Genomic DNA, 18,694 nt, shown 5'->3' with positions numbered 1-18,694 from the left:
AGAAGATATCATTCTGAACTCAGAATTGGATCTTTCACCTGTGCAAGGCTTAGAATTTCTTTCCTTTTCAAGAATACAGTTGGGGGAAAACAAGCTTCTAAATCCTTCCAGTTTGTCTTGGGAACCAACATAATATGTACATCTATCCAACAAACACCAAAAACCTTCTGCAGACCATTTATCTGCTAATAAGTTCTGAGATACTAAAAGAACCAAACCAAAGATACTTGTCAAAGAGCTGAAAGTATTGTGGAACAATAAAGTAAGAACTCAAATACGTATGCAAAGTCAAGTAAGCATCAATAAGACATTAAAAATTAATAAAAGTTCAAAAGAAGAAGCTGGTCATCAGGCAGCAAAAAATTGTCATGAATATTAGAAGACATCCTACAAGGCATGTTAAGACATTGGTCACTTCAAAGAAAAAATATGAATAAGAGAGTCAATCTCAGAAGCAGAGAACTTGGGAAGAGCAAGACAAAATTGAAGAATAGTCAACTGAGTGGCAAGGCCTGTTTTTACCCATTTGTGCTTGCTTGGGTTAGGGTCCCAACAGAAAACAAATGTCAAAAGAATAAGTTACAGAAGTGTTGATTGGGGAAAAGTGGGATCAAAAGAGGTCTGAAGAACCTGGGGCTCACAGTATTCTGAATTAAAGGAACAAGGGGAAAAAGAATAATAGTAGTAGAAATCCTAAAAGAGGGCAGAATGGGGAAGAGGAGGTCTCTTGGAAAGGAATGGTGACATGCAGTCATACCACCTTAAATGTGTCTGATCTTGTCTATGAAGGGATATGGCCAGCCTAAGGTGAACTCTTAAGAAAGGGAGCCAAGAGAATAAGTATCCCCAGACTCACAGTCTTATCAGCCTCCTGCTAGGGTTCTACATTACCCAAATCCAACATTAATGTTGAAGGTCCTGGAGTCCTAAAGAAGAGCCTACTTATAACACCCAATTAGAGCAGAGGAGAGGCAAGATCTTTCAGATACAGTGGAGCCTGGATGATAGGTGCTCCTTCAGGGTCTTCAAAATATTTAATTCCTGGAAGGGGTGGGGGTATTGACTCTGAAATGCAAACAGAAAACTGCAAAGCAAAAACAAATTTATATTTAAATATGTGCTGATGGAACAAAGCACTGTTTCTTCTTCATTGATTATTATACTTAGTATCATAAAAGTGTTATTGCAAATTAGCTTTTTCTCTATTTGGAAACATTCCTGAGTATCTATGATGATTGCTGAGAAGACACAGCAATTATAAATTAAAGGCTGAATAATTATGTTAGACTTATTAACAGTAGAAAAGTATTCATATCATTTTGCAGCTAGATATTTTTGGAGCAATGTTTGCATATACTATGTAGTTAAATATATTTAATATTACTTACAAATATATATTGAATGTTTTATTCAAGTATAATATGGTATGGGAAAATAAAATGTTTCCCAAGGACCTATCAAGGCATCTTAGCGTGCCTTGAGATATTTATATGTAATTTATCAGACAAGGAAAGACTGAAGTGTTTTGGTAAGGTAAGGAAATAATTGTATTTACAATTTCTAGAAATGAACATAGTTTTATTGAGTGGGAGAGGTAGTAAAGCTATTATGGTTAACAGAATGGTAAAAAAAAGAAGAGCTTGCATATAGTAGTAATGGAATGTAGATGAGAACTTTACACAGAACTGTGGAAGAATGAAATCAAAAGGACCCAGGAACTGATTGGAGATGAAATTGAGGAAGAGAGGTCATTGTAAGTTCTTCCATGTAGAAGGATGTTACAGAAGTCAGAATCATATTTGGAGAGGTATATGAATTGAGTTTTACACATGATTATTCAGTAATTCTACAAGTATTTGTGAATGTCTTGGATGGGAAATAAATCTTGCTGGGTTAATAAGCTCTATAAATTAACAAGATAGTGTCATAGCTCTTGAAATTCTAAACTAAATAACAAAATATAATAGTGGTATTAAATGCTATTGGAGAGGGCAGAGGAAAACAGAACATAACTTATTACAATAATAAGTCTGGTTTTACAATAAAGAAACATTTCATTCAAAACATATCCTCATCAACAGAGACCTATTTGAGGTGCTCATTTTCCTCAAAAACAAGGGTAAAGATATATAATCTATTATAGCTAAGGTCACTCCTTCCTTCAATGTTCTAAGTCCCTTCTCATTTTGTCAGTATCTATAGAGGAGTATTGAGTATCAACTGGATTCTGTCTATTTCTTAGTGTGACTCTATTTGCCATGTATGACACTGTTTCCTGATAACAAGTAAAGTAGACTGGGCATCAGTGGCTCATCACTATAATCCTAGCTATTCAGAAGGCTCAGATCTGAGGACTATAGTTTGAGGCAGCCCAGGCAGTAAAGTCCATGAGTCTCTAATTGCCAATAAGCTACTCAAAAATAAAGACAGAAGTGGAGCTGTGGTTCAAATAGTAGAGCACTAGCCTTGAGCAAAAGAAGTTCAGGGACAGCACCCAGGCTCTGAGTTCAAGCCCCAGGACCATTGTGGGTACGCACGCATACACACGCACGCACTCACACACACTCACAGATTAAGGTGGTTGCATGAAACTAGGAACAAATTGTCACAGAAGCTATCTGGAATAGTAAGTATGACTATAAACACAGCTTTGTCCAGTATTCTTCAATAATCCAAAAACCACTGAAGTACTCATGATGGTGATAGCTATTGTTGTGAAGGGGATTTTTTAGAAGAACACTTTACATTATTTTCTGTATATAAAAGTAAGTGGCTATCTTATTCTTATTTATAGTCAGAGGAAACCACATATTCTATCAACACTTTTTTTCTAGTATTAGGGCTTGAAATCAGGTCCTTGTATTCTTTTTTTTAAATCTTTTTTTTAACTGTGAAAATACTGTACAGAGGGGTTATATGAGCAAGGTAATGAGTACATTTCTTATCAACCATTGTTTCCTCCTCCTTTGTTTCCCCATACTATCCCTTCCCATCTTTCCCCCTGCCACTCCCCCAGCGCCAAAGTTGTAACATTCGTTTTTCAACATAATGTCTTGTACATCTCATTGTTGCAATGGGTCCACCTATATCCCTACTTAAACAATTTGTTTTTTCCCTTCCCCTCCACAAATGATACCAACAGCAAATACAGTGAAAACAGGGGTTATACTGTGGGGGAGGGACATACAAGCAACAAAGAAATATCTTATAAATATGTTAGAAACAATAGCAAGAAAGAAAAAATATTAGAGTCCTTATCTTGGGGTTCATTTCGCCTAACATCAACTTATCTGACCTTTTCTGCTTGTCTCAGACATCTACTAGTTATTGCAAATAAGGGAAACCCTGGGACCTATGTTTCTTTCAGGTCCTTGTATTCTTGCTTGTATTCTTGCTTGGTTTTCTTGTTCACAACTAGTGCTCTACCACTAGAGCCATGCCTCTAGACAAGCATTTGGAAACGGTCAATTGGAAACAGTCTCATGAGTTTTCTGCCTGGGTTGGCAAGTCTCAGCCTCTGAGTAGCTAGGATTGAATGTACAAACCATCAGTACTTGGCAATACTGTCTTTTTCATGAGATAATACGTCAATTTGTCAAGAATTTGTTGTGAACCATTTTTGTTTCTTGTGTAGGCAGACAGAGTAAAGGAGTTCACTGCCCATAAAGATAGATCTCACAGCTGTTATCTTTGATTGCACCCACAGTTGAAATTTCACAAACTTTGGTCAGAGAAATCTACTCTAATAATCCTTAAGGATATATCTTAAATTAGTGATTGAAATGAGACTCCTCAATTCAGCTCCCACTCTATTCCACTTAGTTCCTGACTGCTCAGCAGATTAAAAGTTTGCTGCAGAAATACCTAGAGAAAACAATGTAATAGCTTCATAAATTTCTTCCATGAGTAAAGCCCTACCTAGGCATCTCTTCTTTCTCAGTGAAAATTTAACTACTGTGTAGCTGCATTAATAAGCAGGACACTTAGCTGCATGTCAGCTGGAAAAACCTGATTGGACTATTAAGACATGATGTTAAACATTGAAAGATCTCTAGTATTGTTTTCCTTCATTTTCATTTTATTGCACTATGCAGTGGAATTTATATTCCACCCATAATGTTCGTACAATTTCTTGTCATTCTATAACTGCATAATTTTAAATATATGGAATAGAAAGCAGTAATTAGACATAGATTATAAATTCATAACAAATATACCGGAGGTTAGTAATCAATATGTCATTGTCAAACCTGTGGGCATCTTGTGCAACTCACCAACACAACCACACAAAGAAAATTCAACCAATATACAAACATCAACCTAAGAAGAGATAAGAACTTAATCACTGAAGGTCAGTAAATATTCAGCAAATAGTCTGACACAGACAGGTGACTAGGTCTCAGCCCAACTGAAGTATCTAAATGTACTCTTGTGTCTTTTTTCTTGCTCTCTATGACAGGTGCTGGATGGTTCCCCCATTGAAGTGACCCTAGCCAAACCAGTAGACAAGGACAGTTATGTTAGATATACCAGAGGCACTGGTGGAAGGGGCACCATGCTGCAAGGAGAATACACGTACTCTTTGGGCCATGTTTATGATCCTACCACAACCTACCTTGGAGCACCTGTCTTCTATGCCCCCCAGGCCTATGCAGCAATTCCCAGTCTTCATTTTCCAGCCAACAAAGGCCATCTCAACAATAGGACCATAATCCGAGCCCCTTCTGTTAGAGGTAACACTAGTCAGCTCTTCCCTAAGAATGATGTCAAGATCCCAAATGATTTATAGTGTGGTAGTTTTAGACACATTACATGGGTGTGCTGGGAGAAAAAGACTAGAAAATTATATACTGAAAATCAAATATATCCATAGCTCTCACTCCACAGGAAGCTCCTTTTTTCACTTTACAACTGGTTGTTGAAAAAAGCTGGTTAGAACATAAGCAAATGAGCCTATAATTTGATTTTTGCATAGACCCATAAGATTTGTACAAGCTAACGCTGAGTTCTATGATCATTAGCTTCTTCCTAATTATTAGATGACTATCTTGCAGTAATACATTATTCTTGACACAACTTGTCAAAAGGGAGAGTAATATGGGCTAATGGAAACCAACTATTTCAAATTGTAACAATATTTTAATGCACATAAACATTCAATAATGTCTCTGTAACAGCTGTACATAAAAGTCACAAATGACCATCAACATAATCTAACATGAAACATTCTTATCTGACTTTCCCCAAAAAGGTGTCCACTTTTTCTGCTCTTTCTCCTTCCTACAAAAATTTTCAGTATCCATGCAGTTTTCCAAGCCCAGTTACTTTAAGCAGTATAAAGATAAGGATCATATTTTTATTTCTAAAAACATAGTTTGTCTCTGCCTAATAGTGTCCTTCAGTGTGGTTGTTCTAGAATGTCCCTGATGTTATCAGGATCCTAATCCTATTTTCCAAATATAACAACAATCTGGACAATATCAACAAACAATGTATTTAAATCTACTGTTGAGTTTCACTTTGAAGCAGAAAGAGAGTCACATTCAGATGACTGTGGAAAGAATGATCTCACTGTGCTTTTTATTTTTCAGGAGAACTGAATTTACCCTCATAGGATTTCTATTCCTCAATAGCCTTGAAAATCCTATACTCAGAATACAATCATTCCTGCCAAATGTGCAAGAAATCATCACGATTTCCCTCACAACCACTTACATATATGATCATTTCTATTATTGAACCATTATTAATATATCTCTAAAATATGCCATTAACCAATCTATTTATTTAATATAAATTGTCAACCAGTTGTGATGTAGAAAAAGGAAAAAAACTCTAAAAGAAATTATAATAATAATATGCATATAACAAGAAAAAATCAATAATATTCATGGATAAAGGGTAATTGATTTAATTTTTATCTCTTTTTGCTACAAATAGGAAATCAAAATAGTTATATGGCAAAACACAAATCAAAAGGAATCTATGTATGAAACACAATGGAAATGTAAGCCTCACATTGACAATATAAAAGAGGGCGGTGAACCTTAAAACATGCTTTCTAAATGTTGGTAAGTCATGAGTGGTAGAATAATTGGAGAAGTTAAGACTTCATTTTTGATTTTCTGGTCAGTGGCAGTCTCTATGCAAGACTGATTGCCACACAAGTATCCCTATTATGCTGGGGTGGGTCAATATGTGTATTCCCAACCTTTATTCATTTAGAGTAAAATATGAACCGAAGTTTAACTGGAGAGATATGTTGTCAAATTTCTCTCTCTGTCCTTATAAATAGGTTTGATGGTGTTGCTCTCTTCCACAGATTGTTTCCTTAAAAGAAAGATGCACCTATGGTGAGCCTTACTTTCTGCTGAGTTTCATTACATTAGAATCCTAGACTTTTCTACTCAGGACAGTAATCAATGTGACATGGGCTAACTTTTCCATTACAGTAAGATTCAGGGTGATTTCCTGGTGGTTTGATTCAGTTTAATGCCTTCTTACATTCCTAGAAATTTACATGAATGTACCTGTAGGGGCTGCGGGAGTGAGAGGACTGGGCGGCCGTGGCTATTTGGCATACACAGGCCTGGGGCGTGGATACCAGGTCAAAGGAGACAAGAGAGAAGACAAACTCTATGACCTCTTACCTGGAATGGAGCTCACTCCAATGAATCCTGTCACTTTAAAACCCCCAGGAATTAAACTTGCTCCCCAAGTAAGTAATAGCTTTCCAAAGATAGGTGCTGTAAGTTGAGCCAATGACTATCCTTCATCTCTCAACCATTGACTTGATATTTACTTAGACTGCTGTTTGATCTTGTTTTGTTAATAGATAAAGTGGCTAATCAGCTCTGTGGGAATACTGATTGGGGGTGCCATTATGCCATTATAGGTCCTTTCCTTTTTTTTTAACCATAAAATTTAAAACATTACTCTTTCACTGAAATGCAAAGAACTATTAAGGACTGTCAGTATCTTAAGTGAAAATAAAATGAGGCATAGTCTAGCTCAGAATAAATGCCTATTGATCTAGGTTGGTTGGTAAATAGAGTACTAATGGCAGGGAACCCTATAGAGACCATTGAGGACATTTTCTCTTGGAAACACTGTATTTAGAGAAAGTTTCTCCATGCTATTGAGGTGATCTTTAACTGTGTGAGCCAGAAATCACATCAAATTAAGTCTTCTACAATGCTCATAATTGGGCATTATGGTGTTTTTTAGATGGCTTTTATTTAATGGTCCTAATTTTCCACATTTCTGCACAAGGCTGTGAGTTATATTAGTGGAAAATTAAAAACTTATAAAGGTTGTTCCAGTATGGAAACTGGGTATCAGGTTTGAAAATAAATCAAGATGGAATCCATGTTAACCCTTAGGATAGTCCCTGTTGGGGTGCTGTCTTTGAGAAATCCACTTTGGCTGGATGGACAGAGTTGTTTGTGTGCTGTGCTAAAAGCTTCTTCCAAAGGTACAAAAGCCTGAATTTTAAGGAAGTAACCATTATGCTTGCATAGACATAGTTGCCTAAAAATTGAGTTGGGTATGTATAAAATATGTATTATTATTTTCTTTTACACATAAATTGATTTGTTTAAGGTTTCTGCTAATCTTATTCAAACAAACAGAAAAATAAAAAGATTGCCTATCACAGCAATATAGAGAAATCGTTTGTCTTAAAGGTATTTATTGGATTTCTGTTTATGTATCAAGTATTGTACTAGGTACTAGAGATGGAAAAGAGAATATGACAAAATTTTTGTCACCAAAAATAAGATGACAGCATTTGCCTACCAAGTATGAGACCATATCAAACATGAACCACATACACACACATAGAATAATAATAACAATAACAACAACAATAATAAGGTGCCAATCCAGTAGCATAATCCAGTAGCATGTCCAGTAGCATAATTATAATGATACCAACTCATAATTGTGATGGTGTTTGCTCAGAAAGTATACAAGTAGTGTAAGGTCAAAACCCAAAATGAAGAGCTAATTAATTTATTTAATTAAAAGTACTAAGGCAAGCTGAGCTCTGGTGGTTCATACCTGTAATTCTATTTACTCAGGACACTGAGATCTTTAGAACTTTGGTTCAAAAATAAGTCCTAGCAGAAAATTCCATGAGACTCCAGAATAACCAGCTGAAAGACAGACTAGAGGCATGGCTCAAGTGGTAGAATACCAGCTGAGCAAATGTAAAGCCCTAAATTCAAATCCCAGTACTGCCAAAAAGAAGAAGTAAAGAGAAAAGAGCTGAGACTGCTACAAATCTTTTAAGCAAAATTTAACTAATAATAATCATAAACTCCGTATATAATCCTGAAGGCTTCTAGCTTCTATAACATGAACAAAGTCTTCTGATTTGTACATTGAACTCAGAAATTGATCATTCTTGCTATTCATCCATAAGGAATCATCTCTTTTGCCTAATGAAATCTTAATTTGCTTTGAATTTTTATAAATATAGTTGAGCAATGAAGTACCAGGCCACTCTAACCAACCCAGATGGAGCCCTACAAGCTGTGTTGCAGAATTATGAATGTCCAACCAGAAAAGAGAGCAATTGCTGTAACCATTGGCCTTCCTTTGGCCTTGGCTCACCTGAGCTAAACAGGACAGCCACCTATCTCCCAGTAACAGCTATTCTATAATTGCTTTGTAATTAAACAAATAAATCATGGGATTAAGTCCTTGGTTAAAAAATTACAGATAATGGACTAAACTAAAACAGTATTAGATTAAATGGTATGAAAATAATGTTACGAACTAATAGCTATCACACTTTTGATGCAGTTCAAATTGAGTTTAACTTGAATTTTTATGAGTCATTAAACCATGTGGCATTTTATATCATCTCATATTAGTTTCAAACCCTGAGATCTGAGCTTAGAAAGTGAAAACTAGAGAAATCATGCAAATGTGACATTTGAGGTTGAGATCATCTTTTTTTTATTCTTGTAGATATTAGAAGAAATTTGTCAGAAGAATAACTGGGGACAGCCAGTGTACCAGCTACATTCTGCCCTTGGACAAGACCAGAGACAACTGTTCTTATACAAAGTCACCATTCCTGCCCTTGCAAGCCAGAATCCTGCAATGTGAGTAATCTCTCCAATTTCCTAGTCTAACAGTTTAGGACAAGATTTGCTTATTTTGCTTATGAATTTGCTGATAAATTTGATCAGCATCTAGATAGTAATGCTCAAGTCATTAAATTCATTGCCATGTATAGTTGGGTGCTAGCTATGAGATTACCAACTAAAGTCCCCAAAGTTTATGAAGATGAGGAGGACTACATCATATAATCAGCCAATGGTGAACAGCTAGTAATATTAAAGGTAATAGGAACAAAAAAATATATAATCAGTTCTTTTATCTGTATAGTATTTAGGTTGAAGCACGTGAAGCTGCCGTTTTTATACATAATACTGTGCTCCCATCATTTAAGTTTTGGACCAAAGAATAAGGCCACTCTTCTGATACTAGACAACTGGAAGTGGTGCTGTGGGTCAAGTGGTAGAGCACTAGCCTTGAGCTAAAGAGCTCAGAGACAGCACCCAAGCCCAGAGTTCAAGCCCCATGACGAACCAGAAAAAGAAAGAAAGAAAGAAAATAACAGTTAAAAAAATTAGGCCTGGCGCCGGTGGCTCATGCCTATAGTCCTAGCTACTCAGAAGGCTAAGATATGAGAATCATTCAAAGCCAGTCCCAGCAGGAAAGTCAATGAGACATTTTTTCCCCTTCAAATTGTGTACCTTTCCCTTGTTTCATTGTGACAGCTTTTGTTCAGAGCAGTAATTTTTTGTATTTTTTATTCTAAAAATGCTGTACAGAGGGGTTACAGTTACATGAGCAAGGTAATGAGTACATTTCCTATTGAAATAAGTACATTTCCTATTGTGTCCTCCTCCTTTTATCTCCGGTTAACATCAGAAAACCAGAGGTGGCACTGTGGCTCAAGTGGTCAAGCACTCACCTTGAGTTGAAGAGCTCAGAGATAGTGCCCATGCCCAGAGTTCAAGCCCCACAAATGACATAAACAAACAAACAAATCATGCCTTTGTGTTTTCATTTGATTCAATTCACAAGCTTAAAAATGCCTCCTCTGACTGTCTCTTCTTTCCAGCTATCCTTTCATACCTCCAAAGCTAAGTGCCTATGTGGATGAAGCGAAGACTTATGCAGCGGAATACACTTTGCAGACTCTCGGCATCCCCACTGATGGAGGGGACCCTGGGACTGCAGCTGCTGCTGCCACTTCTACTACAGTTTTCCCAGGTATAGAGAAACCTGTCTTGACAGAAATAGCAGTAACTTCTTCTCGGTAACACATATTCATAAGATAGTGTGTGCATTACACCTACAATAATTCCAGCTTGTACCATCTGTGGACCAAAAAGAATTGGGTTTGAGTGAACCATTGAAGTGTGAGATGGGAAACTGAGCAGGAAAGAAGTTGGTTTTAGTTTTGTCTCTCCTTTAAGTAGCTGCATGATCTTGTCAGCCTAGCCCAATCTGAGTTGGGTTAGTTTTTTTCTTTTAGTAGTAGATTTAAGTGCCATTTATTAATAGATGGTGTTTATTTGAGCACTTACTATGGACTAGGCTCTCACTCAAATGCTCTGCAAGCTTTATATTATCTCAGTGTTGCTTGTGACACCAGTAAGAGTTAGGTTAGATCCTAATGCTCATTATGCAGATGAAGAAACTACATACTGGGAAAAATTAGTAATGTAATCAATGTCAATTAACTTTTAAGCCATCCTTGTGCAACCTGCCTGTTCTAACCTTCATTCTCTTTTTATTACTTCATTTTCTGAAATTAATATGTAGATAAAAAATGTTAAATAAAAATGTGTGTTTGTGTATAGATAGTGTCTATGCATGAATGAGGTAAATAGACAAGCAATGATACTATCAATAGGTGAATAATCAGGGCTGGTACAGATGCAGATTGCTTAGTAGAAAGTCCATCTGTAGATCAACACACCTGCAGGATTAGATTTAAAAGGTTTCTCCATTTATTATGTATGCCCAACAAATGAATGAAAATGAACAAATAAAAAGTGAATTTAGGGGGCATCTTTTTTTCTTTTCTTTTCCTCTCTCTCTCTCTCTCTTTTTTTGGTCGGTCATGGAGCCTGAACTCTGGGCCTGGGCGCTGTCCCTCAGCTCTTCAGCTCAAGGCTAGCACTCTACCACTTGAGCCACAGAGCCACTTCTGGTTTTTTCTGCTTATGTGGTGCCGAGGAATCAAACCCACAGCCTCATACATGAAAGGCAAGCACTCTACCACTGAGCCGCCTTCCCAGCCCCTCTTTAGGGGACTTTTCCCTCATGGTATGACAGGAAAATCCCCACCTCGTTTGGGAAGTCTGCTAATTCTTTTTCCTAGTTTTTTTTATAGCTTTCTTTTTATCTTCAAATAAACTTACTCTGTTTACTTAAAAAAAAGAGAGATGGAAGTAGCGCTGTAGCTCAAGTGGTAGAGCGCTCGCCTTGAGCTGAAAAGCTGAGGGACAGCACCCAGGCCCAGCCCCACGACCGACAAAAAAAAAAAGAGAGAACAAGAATCTTTGGGGACTGAGAGAATAGCTCAGGTGATAGAGCATCTGCTTACCAAGCACAAAGCTCTGGGTTCAAATCTCAGTATTGTCCCCCAAAAAATCCTTTAAAGGGGATCAGGCAAGAAACTTCTTTCAGTAGTATTCAATTCTGTTTTAGTAATGAAACTTCATTTCGTTTGCAGAAATCTCTCATTCTGACTTGCCATTATGTCAGTATGTTTCCCACATTACCAAACTAGAGTTTCTGCTAGACCTAGAATTACAGCACTCCTATTAATTCTTATATCAATAATGTACAGGTGTATGAATTCTATATTGCTCATTCACACCTGGGCTGACGCTTCTCATTTTTTTATTTTTTCCTTTATTTTATTTTGCCTTATTTTTTGTATTGTTGTTGTTGTTATATGAGTCTCACAGTGTAGCCCAGGCTGGCCTCAAACTCATGGTCCTCCTGCTTCAGCCTCCCTAGTGCTGGAATTATTACCTGGCTCTTACTTTGTTGCTCAAAAAAAAAAAAAGATGAGTGTCTCATTTTGGCAAATGAAGATAAAACTATTCAGGCTTCCTAAACAAATGTGATCTCAATTCTAGCTTTGTTTCTCTGTAAGAACTTAGAGATGTTCTGTAATGAATCCCAAGTTACCAAGACAACAGCTGACACTGCAGAGAGCATTGTCCCTCCCCCCCCCCCCCCCCCCCAGCCGGTGCCAGCCCTCAGCTTCTGTGCAGCCAGGTGTTTAAATGATCATCTACCCAGGACTCAGGGCAGGACCTCTCAAGTCTTAAAGATGAACCTCTACCTTGCAGTAAGCTGTACCCCAACGACATCTAACTAGTATAAAAATAAATGAACCACTGTCAAGAGAATTTTAAAGTTTATTTTTATATTGGAAAGCATCTGTGTTTCCCCAACACTTTTACAATCTGATCCTCTTTGCTATTGGCTTGAATGAAAAGTTAGAAATATTTAGGGCACGAATTTTGTCTTGGGAATGAACACCTATGAATTTAAGAGCCTCTCCTCACTGTGATGGAAAGAAATAAGCAAAGAATAATAGGCTCTCGAGGAAGAATCTGAAGCACATTCTTGTACTTATAACAATCACCAATTAAAAAAGAAAATGCAAAATTTCTAAAGCTGAGATCTGGGCTACACACACACACACACATTCATGTTATTAGTTTACTTTCTAAAATGGTGAAATTGGCTTTTTCAAACCCTAAGGGAAATGTACCACACTTTACTTACTCATTAGCATCACTGACTAAAGTAAACAACCCAGGCATGAATTCAAGTTTTAAAATGTAGTCCAACTGGTTTCCTGCAGCCGTTTCCTGAATAGCCACTATAACAAAAAATCAATGTGTCTGGGGTTAGGCTGACTTTCACCACCACACAAACCCATTCTGTTGTCATTTGTTCCTTCAGTATACCTGTGTCTTTTTCATACTATCTCTCATAGCTTGGGGATCATTTCAGAAATACCAAGGTTTGGCTTAAAACATTAACAAAGCAATATTGCTTTAGAGAGTAGCCATTCTTTACAAGTAGACATAAAGTTCATATGACAGCACATGAGTGAGGTATTTATCATTTGGATCCATTAGCTCTCTGAGAGGGAGGTCCAGCACCAAAACTTCTGCACACATCAAGATAAGCTTGATGATGTGGTGAGAAGGGTCTAACAGGACAGGTGGTTTTATGGCACTATGTCAAAATTTACAAGGACTTTCAGTATTTCTCCTGCTGATCTATCCTGTTTCTATTCGTCCTTCTTGGCTGAAGCCAATCGTTTCTGATGTTTTATTTAGGCAGATGTGGGATTTTTAAGGACAGGTGTGGGATTTTAGGCAGGTATGGCCTCTCCTCCACCATGCCATGCAAATCTTTCAATGGCCTGCTCTCCTTCCTAAATTCTTAGATCCTCTGATAAAGTTCCACAGTGCACGTTCCTGTCACTCAGCACTCAGTTATGTTTCTTTCTCTTGACCTTCAATGTTTAATTTTCCAAGTGGGAAGTGAACCTGATGCAGGTGGTTTCCTCTCTGAGGATGACTGGCCCAGGGCCTTTCAGATGCCATTTAGACATCACTGTGGCCACCTCCCACAGCTCCTGAGAACATCTTGTATACCATAGACACTTGCTTTTAGCTTTAATACATCCAAAGAATAAAATATGGCAAAATCTGAGCCAATCTGAACCTCTGTTCATGAAGTTTCCTCTGCTCCTCTAGGATATGCTGTCCCCAACGCAACTGCACCGGTGTCTGCAGCTCAACTCAAGCAAGCAGTGACCCTGGGACAAGACCTTACAGCTTACACAGCGTATGAGGTCTACCCGACTTTTGCAGTGACTGCCCGGGGGGATGGATATGGAGCCTTCTGAAGATACCTTTCTTGTACTTTAACAGTGAGACACACAACACTCTGTATAGAAGAAATAAACTTCTAACTCAGTGCCCTAGTGATCCTAAGTCATGCCTTTCCTGAAACTACATGACTTAAGACTCATTGTAGAATCAAGACCTGTGAATGTTATTTCTCAATGAAATCAAACACTAAGGAGTTTTTCCATCAACAGAAAACTGAAGAGTGAAGAGCCATTGACAGCAAAAGAAAAAAAAAAGAAGAAAAAAGAAAAGTTGTTCTTCCAAGGGTTCCTGAATATTCTAGGAGTATGTTTACATACCCTGACAGAATGGGAAGAGGTCTTAGCCGGCCAAAGCTGATTCTAAGTAGGCCTGAGCAGCCAGGAACACCAGGAACAGCTAAATAAACTCTAGAATCAACCCTTGACTCCCAGCTGCTTTGTGATTTGCAAAGCCACAAAGAGGAAAGAAAGGTAGGAAGATGTTTCACCACGGTCCACTATTGTGGGGACATGACCGCAAGCCTACCCTCATAAAAACTTCCCAAGAGTATGAATTCAGCATCACTTCAGCCTAAAAGTTCTATCTAGTCTATCTGTCATCAGTGAGGATTTTTCTGTCCCCTGAAGCCTCTGCGTACTTCCTACAAATTGATATCCCATCTTTTAGATAAGTTTGAAAGAAGTCCAAGCCCATGATTTTTCTACTCATTATCCTATACCTACTTTTACCTGGAAATTCTACTCAACCCCAAGACTCTTGCAAAACCTGTGCCAACCTACAGTGCTGAAATGAGGAACGACTTTTTCTCATTTAACATTTTGACTTGTTAATTACTTTCAGCTTGGACTCATTTTATTTGTCTCTACTATACCTGTGCCTCCTAAATACTGGGATTACAGGCATACAGCACCAAGATCTAAACAGTTTTATTAACTCAGGCTTTCCTGGAATTCTCATTTATATTAAATCTGTCAATCATCTTCTACCTTCCCTTCCTTACACTTTCTTTCAGTAAGCAAAAGTACCTCTACCATAGCTGGTGGTTTATTTAAAACCATCACAGGAAAACCTTCCATTTGTCACTGCAGATTAGAAACTGTCCAGATGCTCGGCAAGTATATTTGCCCAATCTTCTAGAGTCTTGGTGCTCTTCCAAAAGAAGGGTGCTGCAAACCAGAAATGATATTCCTAGTTTGCATACTTGTAAAGGATTGCTTTGTTCAAAACAGAACTCATTTAAGAAGTCCAGTACAAACACTGTGTTGTTCTTTCTCGAATCTCATTAACAGTTCAAGATGTAGAGCACAAGACTTTGCAGTAAAAAAAGAAAAGAGAAGAGAAGAGAATCTCAGGTTCTTGTGAAGTTCTTCAGAATTCAGGAAGACAAATGCAAAGGTCCAGAAAATTCTGTCAACCTCTTGTTGGAACTTGGTCATTTAAAAAAAAAAAAAAAAACAGGCTAGATTTTGATCAAGATCAGATGAATTGCATTCAGACATGAAAAGGACTAAGCACAGAGCTGAAATTCTGGAGAACTATGCTTTGGGTTTCACGTTTACTGCTTCACTATCAGGTGGACAGTAGTTCTCAAAGCTGGCTGCCTGCAAACACCAGCAGATAATTTAATCACACCTCACACCAATTAAATCAGAATGTTTTGGAACAGGTACCTGGCATCAGTATTTTTTAGATTCTTCAGTAATTTCAATGGGCCACTAAGTTTAGGAACTACTAATTTGTCACTGTCTCTTAGGGGTTTTTTTCACTTTAATGAAATAGAAATTGCATTAACAACTGCCTAAGTTAAAACAAATAGCCAAATCATATTTTAAATATAGTCACCTAATAAACAGTATGAAATTGAATGTAATTCATTTTGGCTTCAAACTTGAACCAGATTCTAAAATGAGAAACTGAAAAAAAAATGGCTCCTAAGGTAATTCTTACATCCAAATTGACACTCTTGTCTCCAAATCTGCTTTTATTATCAAGGAGAGTAACTACATTGACAAAGCAAATGTCCTTTGGGACAGACAAATTTCTGCTCCGCCTGAAAAAGCATTTCAAATTCCAAGAGCAAAAGTTTCTATTTCTTGTAGAATCTTTGAAAATAAATGGCAAAAGCCATTCTTCATGCTCAATTAATGCATAATAAAAGGACTGAGTAGCTAGGATTACCAGCATGATCCACTGGTGCCTGGCTTGAGCTTATTGTTTTTAATGGAAAATAATATTGACTGATTATATTCATTTTCACAGCATTTTGGCCATTTCTTATTCTCTTCACTAATATGGATAATTAAACAACCAATCACCAACCTATTCTTCACAGAATATGTGAGTGATCTATGTTTCCTATGCACATAGTTTTATGCCAGAAACTGTGAATACAAATGCATATATTTCCTATTTCATTCCTCATTGAGGCACACAGTCTATTGGTCCATCTGCATTTTTCAAACCTAAATATAATTGAATCAGCTGCTAGGTTTTGCCACTTGGTCAGAATCCCAAAAATAAATCAACTCCATTCTAAACCTTAAGTTTCCACTGTGACTGCCAAACACTGAGTTGGTACAGTCCTTTTTTTTTTTTTTAAGATGAATTTAACACTTGACCTATTATTGTCATTTACGTAAAATGAATTTTCAAGTGCATTCCCATGAGAAATAGAAAGAACTGTGCAAAAATAGGAAGAGGGAAAAGAAGGTTTAGTTAGAGAATCTGAAGAAGTTTTATCAAATTTACTGATATGGGATGTGAATGAGTGGATAACAAGCTTTTCCTTTACTTGAGAACATTAACTACTTCTGTTTTCTAATTATACTTGCATTTATAAAACTTAGAAGTCTGATCAACAAGCTTTAGCCATACTACTTGTACTATGTGGCAATCAATGTTTTCCTCTTGTATATGCATAGTTTGCTGCTGGTGTACAATTTTGTTTGGAAACTCACCATTTTCTATTGTAATTCCAAGAGGTCTTTGCAAATGCATCTATTTAAAACCACTATCATTACCATCAGTTTGAATAGTAATTGTAGTTTGGGATTTATATCTACTACTTGATAGAATTCTTTTTCCCCTATTTTTCTAACCGCAATAAAGATATGTTTAGCCTTTATCTCTTAATAAAAAAAAAGCTGTCAGAGAAATAAATTTCTAATTTCCAGATGTTAAGCAACCTCTTCTTTTATGTTTTGTTATTATTTTTATTTATATGAAGTTAACTAAGGTGCCAAAAGAAAGAGATAAAAGCAGTATTAAAGAGTGTGCATACCACACCAATTTTGTACTTTGTGTACAATGTTTTATAGAATTCTGTGACTATCTAACTATATTAACTAAAATCATGTCATTCACTTATTAGAAAAAATAATCATTGTTTTGGAAGACATAAATATATTGGTAACCTTAAAATCATAAATCACATGAAAAGAGAAATATAATAGTCTGTAATTCTAGGATAATGAAATGGTTTTAATTGAATTTCCTAACACAATAAAGTTTTAGAAATGATCAATATGAGTTTACTACTTTTTTCTTTTCTAAAACCTACAACTTTACTTCTTTGGGGTATATCCAAATATTAAGAATCCACAACTGCAATCTGATTTTGATGAATGCATTCCCAGTTTTATATGAGTTTCTACTGGTGGTCTTCTGAGAGTAAATGGAACTTTTAGTAATTAAGTGATTTACCATCCAATCAATAAAGCAAACTAAAGAACTACTCCAAAAATAAATATAGAGAGAAAACAGGACTCCAGCAAGCCATGTATTCTCTGCAGCCCACACTTGACGGCATCTTCTTATCCCTAGAGAATAAAGACAGGCATCGGCAATGGCAAACATGCCTCCAGGACTAAATATTCCTTTGTTGGTACTAGAGCTAAAAATGGCTGTGATGGTTATAAAGGGTTTGGCAAAGAATGTTTTTTTTTACATTTCTTAAAGATTGTTTTAAAGAAAAACAGGAAGGAAGAAACTGTAACTGTATAACCATATATGGCCTGAAAACCAAAACTATTTACTATCCAGCCCTCTATAGCAAATGTTTGCCAACTCTGCACTAAGACAAAACTGAATATTTTGGTGTCTGTCCCACACAGTACCTTACTTCTAGGTATTGAATTCTCACTAACCAGCATTAGGTTTGGATGGTAATAGCAGTACCCCCCTACTAGCAGAAATTTGACCTCAAAGGCTTGAAAAGGGAGTGTGGTCTGGTGTCAAGCTCATAATGTCTTAAACACAGGTCCCTTCCTGCTACTTCATGCGTACAGTTTCACCATCATGGTCTAAGATTTACATTCCAAGTAAAGAGAAAAAATAGAAGAGAAAGAACACCTACTGACTTCCCTGAACAACAGTTACTGTAAAGTGCACAACACTATTGTTTTATCACAATGGCCAGAAATAGTACATGGCCACAACACTCTACAAGAGTTGATGGGAAATGAAGTTCTCATCTAAGCAGCCAAACACATGATTTTACTATGAAAGGTTGGAAGAGTAAATATTGAAGGCAAACTAGCAAAGCCTGTTACCAATATCTGTACCACTAGAAAAGTGTGAAGATTAAATGAAGTAACGCACAAAAGATTAGCTAGTACTGGACTTGGTACATAGTAGATGTATTTGACTACTAACTCTCCTTCATCCTGCCTTTTACCAACTAAAAGGACACTAATGATTTATGTTAGACTTTCTTGAATTATTATTGCTTATTGAAA

The 18,694-nt window shown here is 36.8% G+C and overlaps 1 protein-coding gene across 3 annotated transcripts in view; it reads left to right on the top strand.

Annotated features, from left to right (window-relative positions):
- A1cf (APOBEC1 complementation factor) overlaps nt 1-17,477 on the top strand; it is a 61,697-nt gene extending 44,220 nt beyond the window's left edge. For 2 of the 3 annotated variants that reach the window (XM_042689515.1, XM_042689517.1), the window contains 5 exons: nt 4,460-4,733; nt 6,513-6,718; nt 8,977-9,113; nt 10,142-10,293; nt 13,821-17,477. In XM_042689515.1, the coding sequence (XP_042545449.1) occupies nt 4,460-4,733; nt 6,513-6,718; nt 8,977-9,113; nt 10,142-10,293; nt 13,821-13,972 (921 nt within the window). In that variant the 3' untranslated portion in view covers nt 13,973-17,477. The remainder of the gene's footprint in view (nt 1-4,459; nt 4,734-6,512; nt 6,719-8,976; nt 9,114-10,141; nt 10,294-13,820) is intronic. The other variant, XM_042689516.1, reaches the window with a different exon arrangement.
- Nucleotides 17,478-18,694: the final 1,217 nt, after the last annotated feature.

Source organism: Dipodomys spectabilis, unplaced genomic scaffold (assembly GCF_019054845.1).
Source record: "Dipodomys spectabilis isolate Male_0828 unplaced genomic scaffold, ASM1905484v1 ptg000125l, whole genome shotgun sequence".
NCBI classification, from domain to species: Eukaryota; Metazoa; Chordata; class Mammalia; order Rodentia; family Heteromyidae; genus Dipodomys; species Dipodomys spectabilis.
Note: the sequence above shows the minus strand (reverse complement) of the source record. Positions and strands in the feature narration are given on the sequence as shown.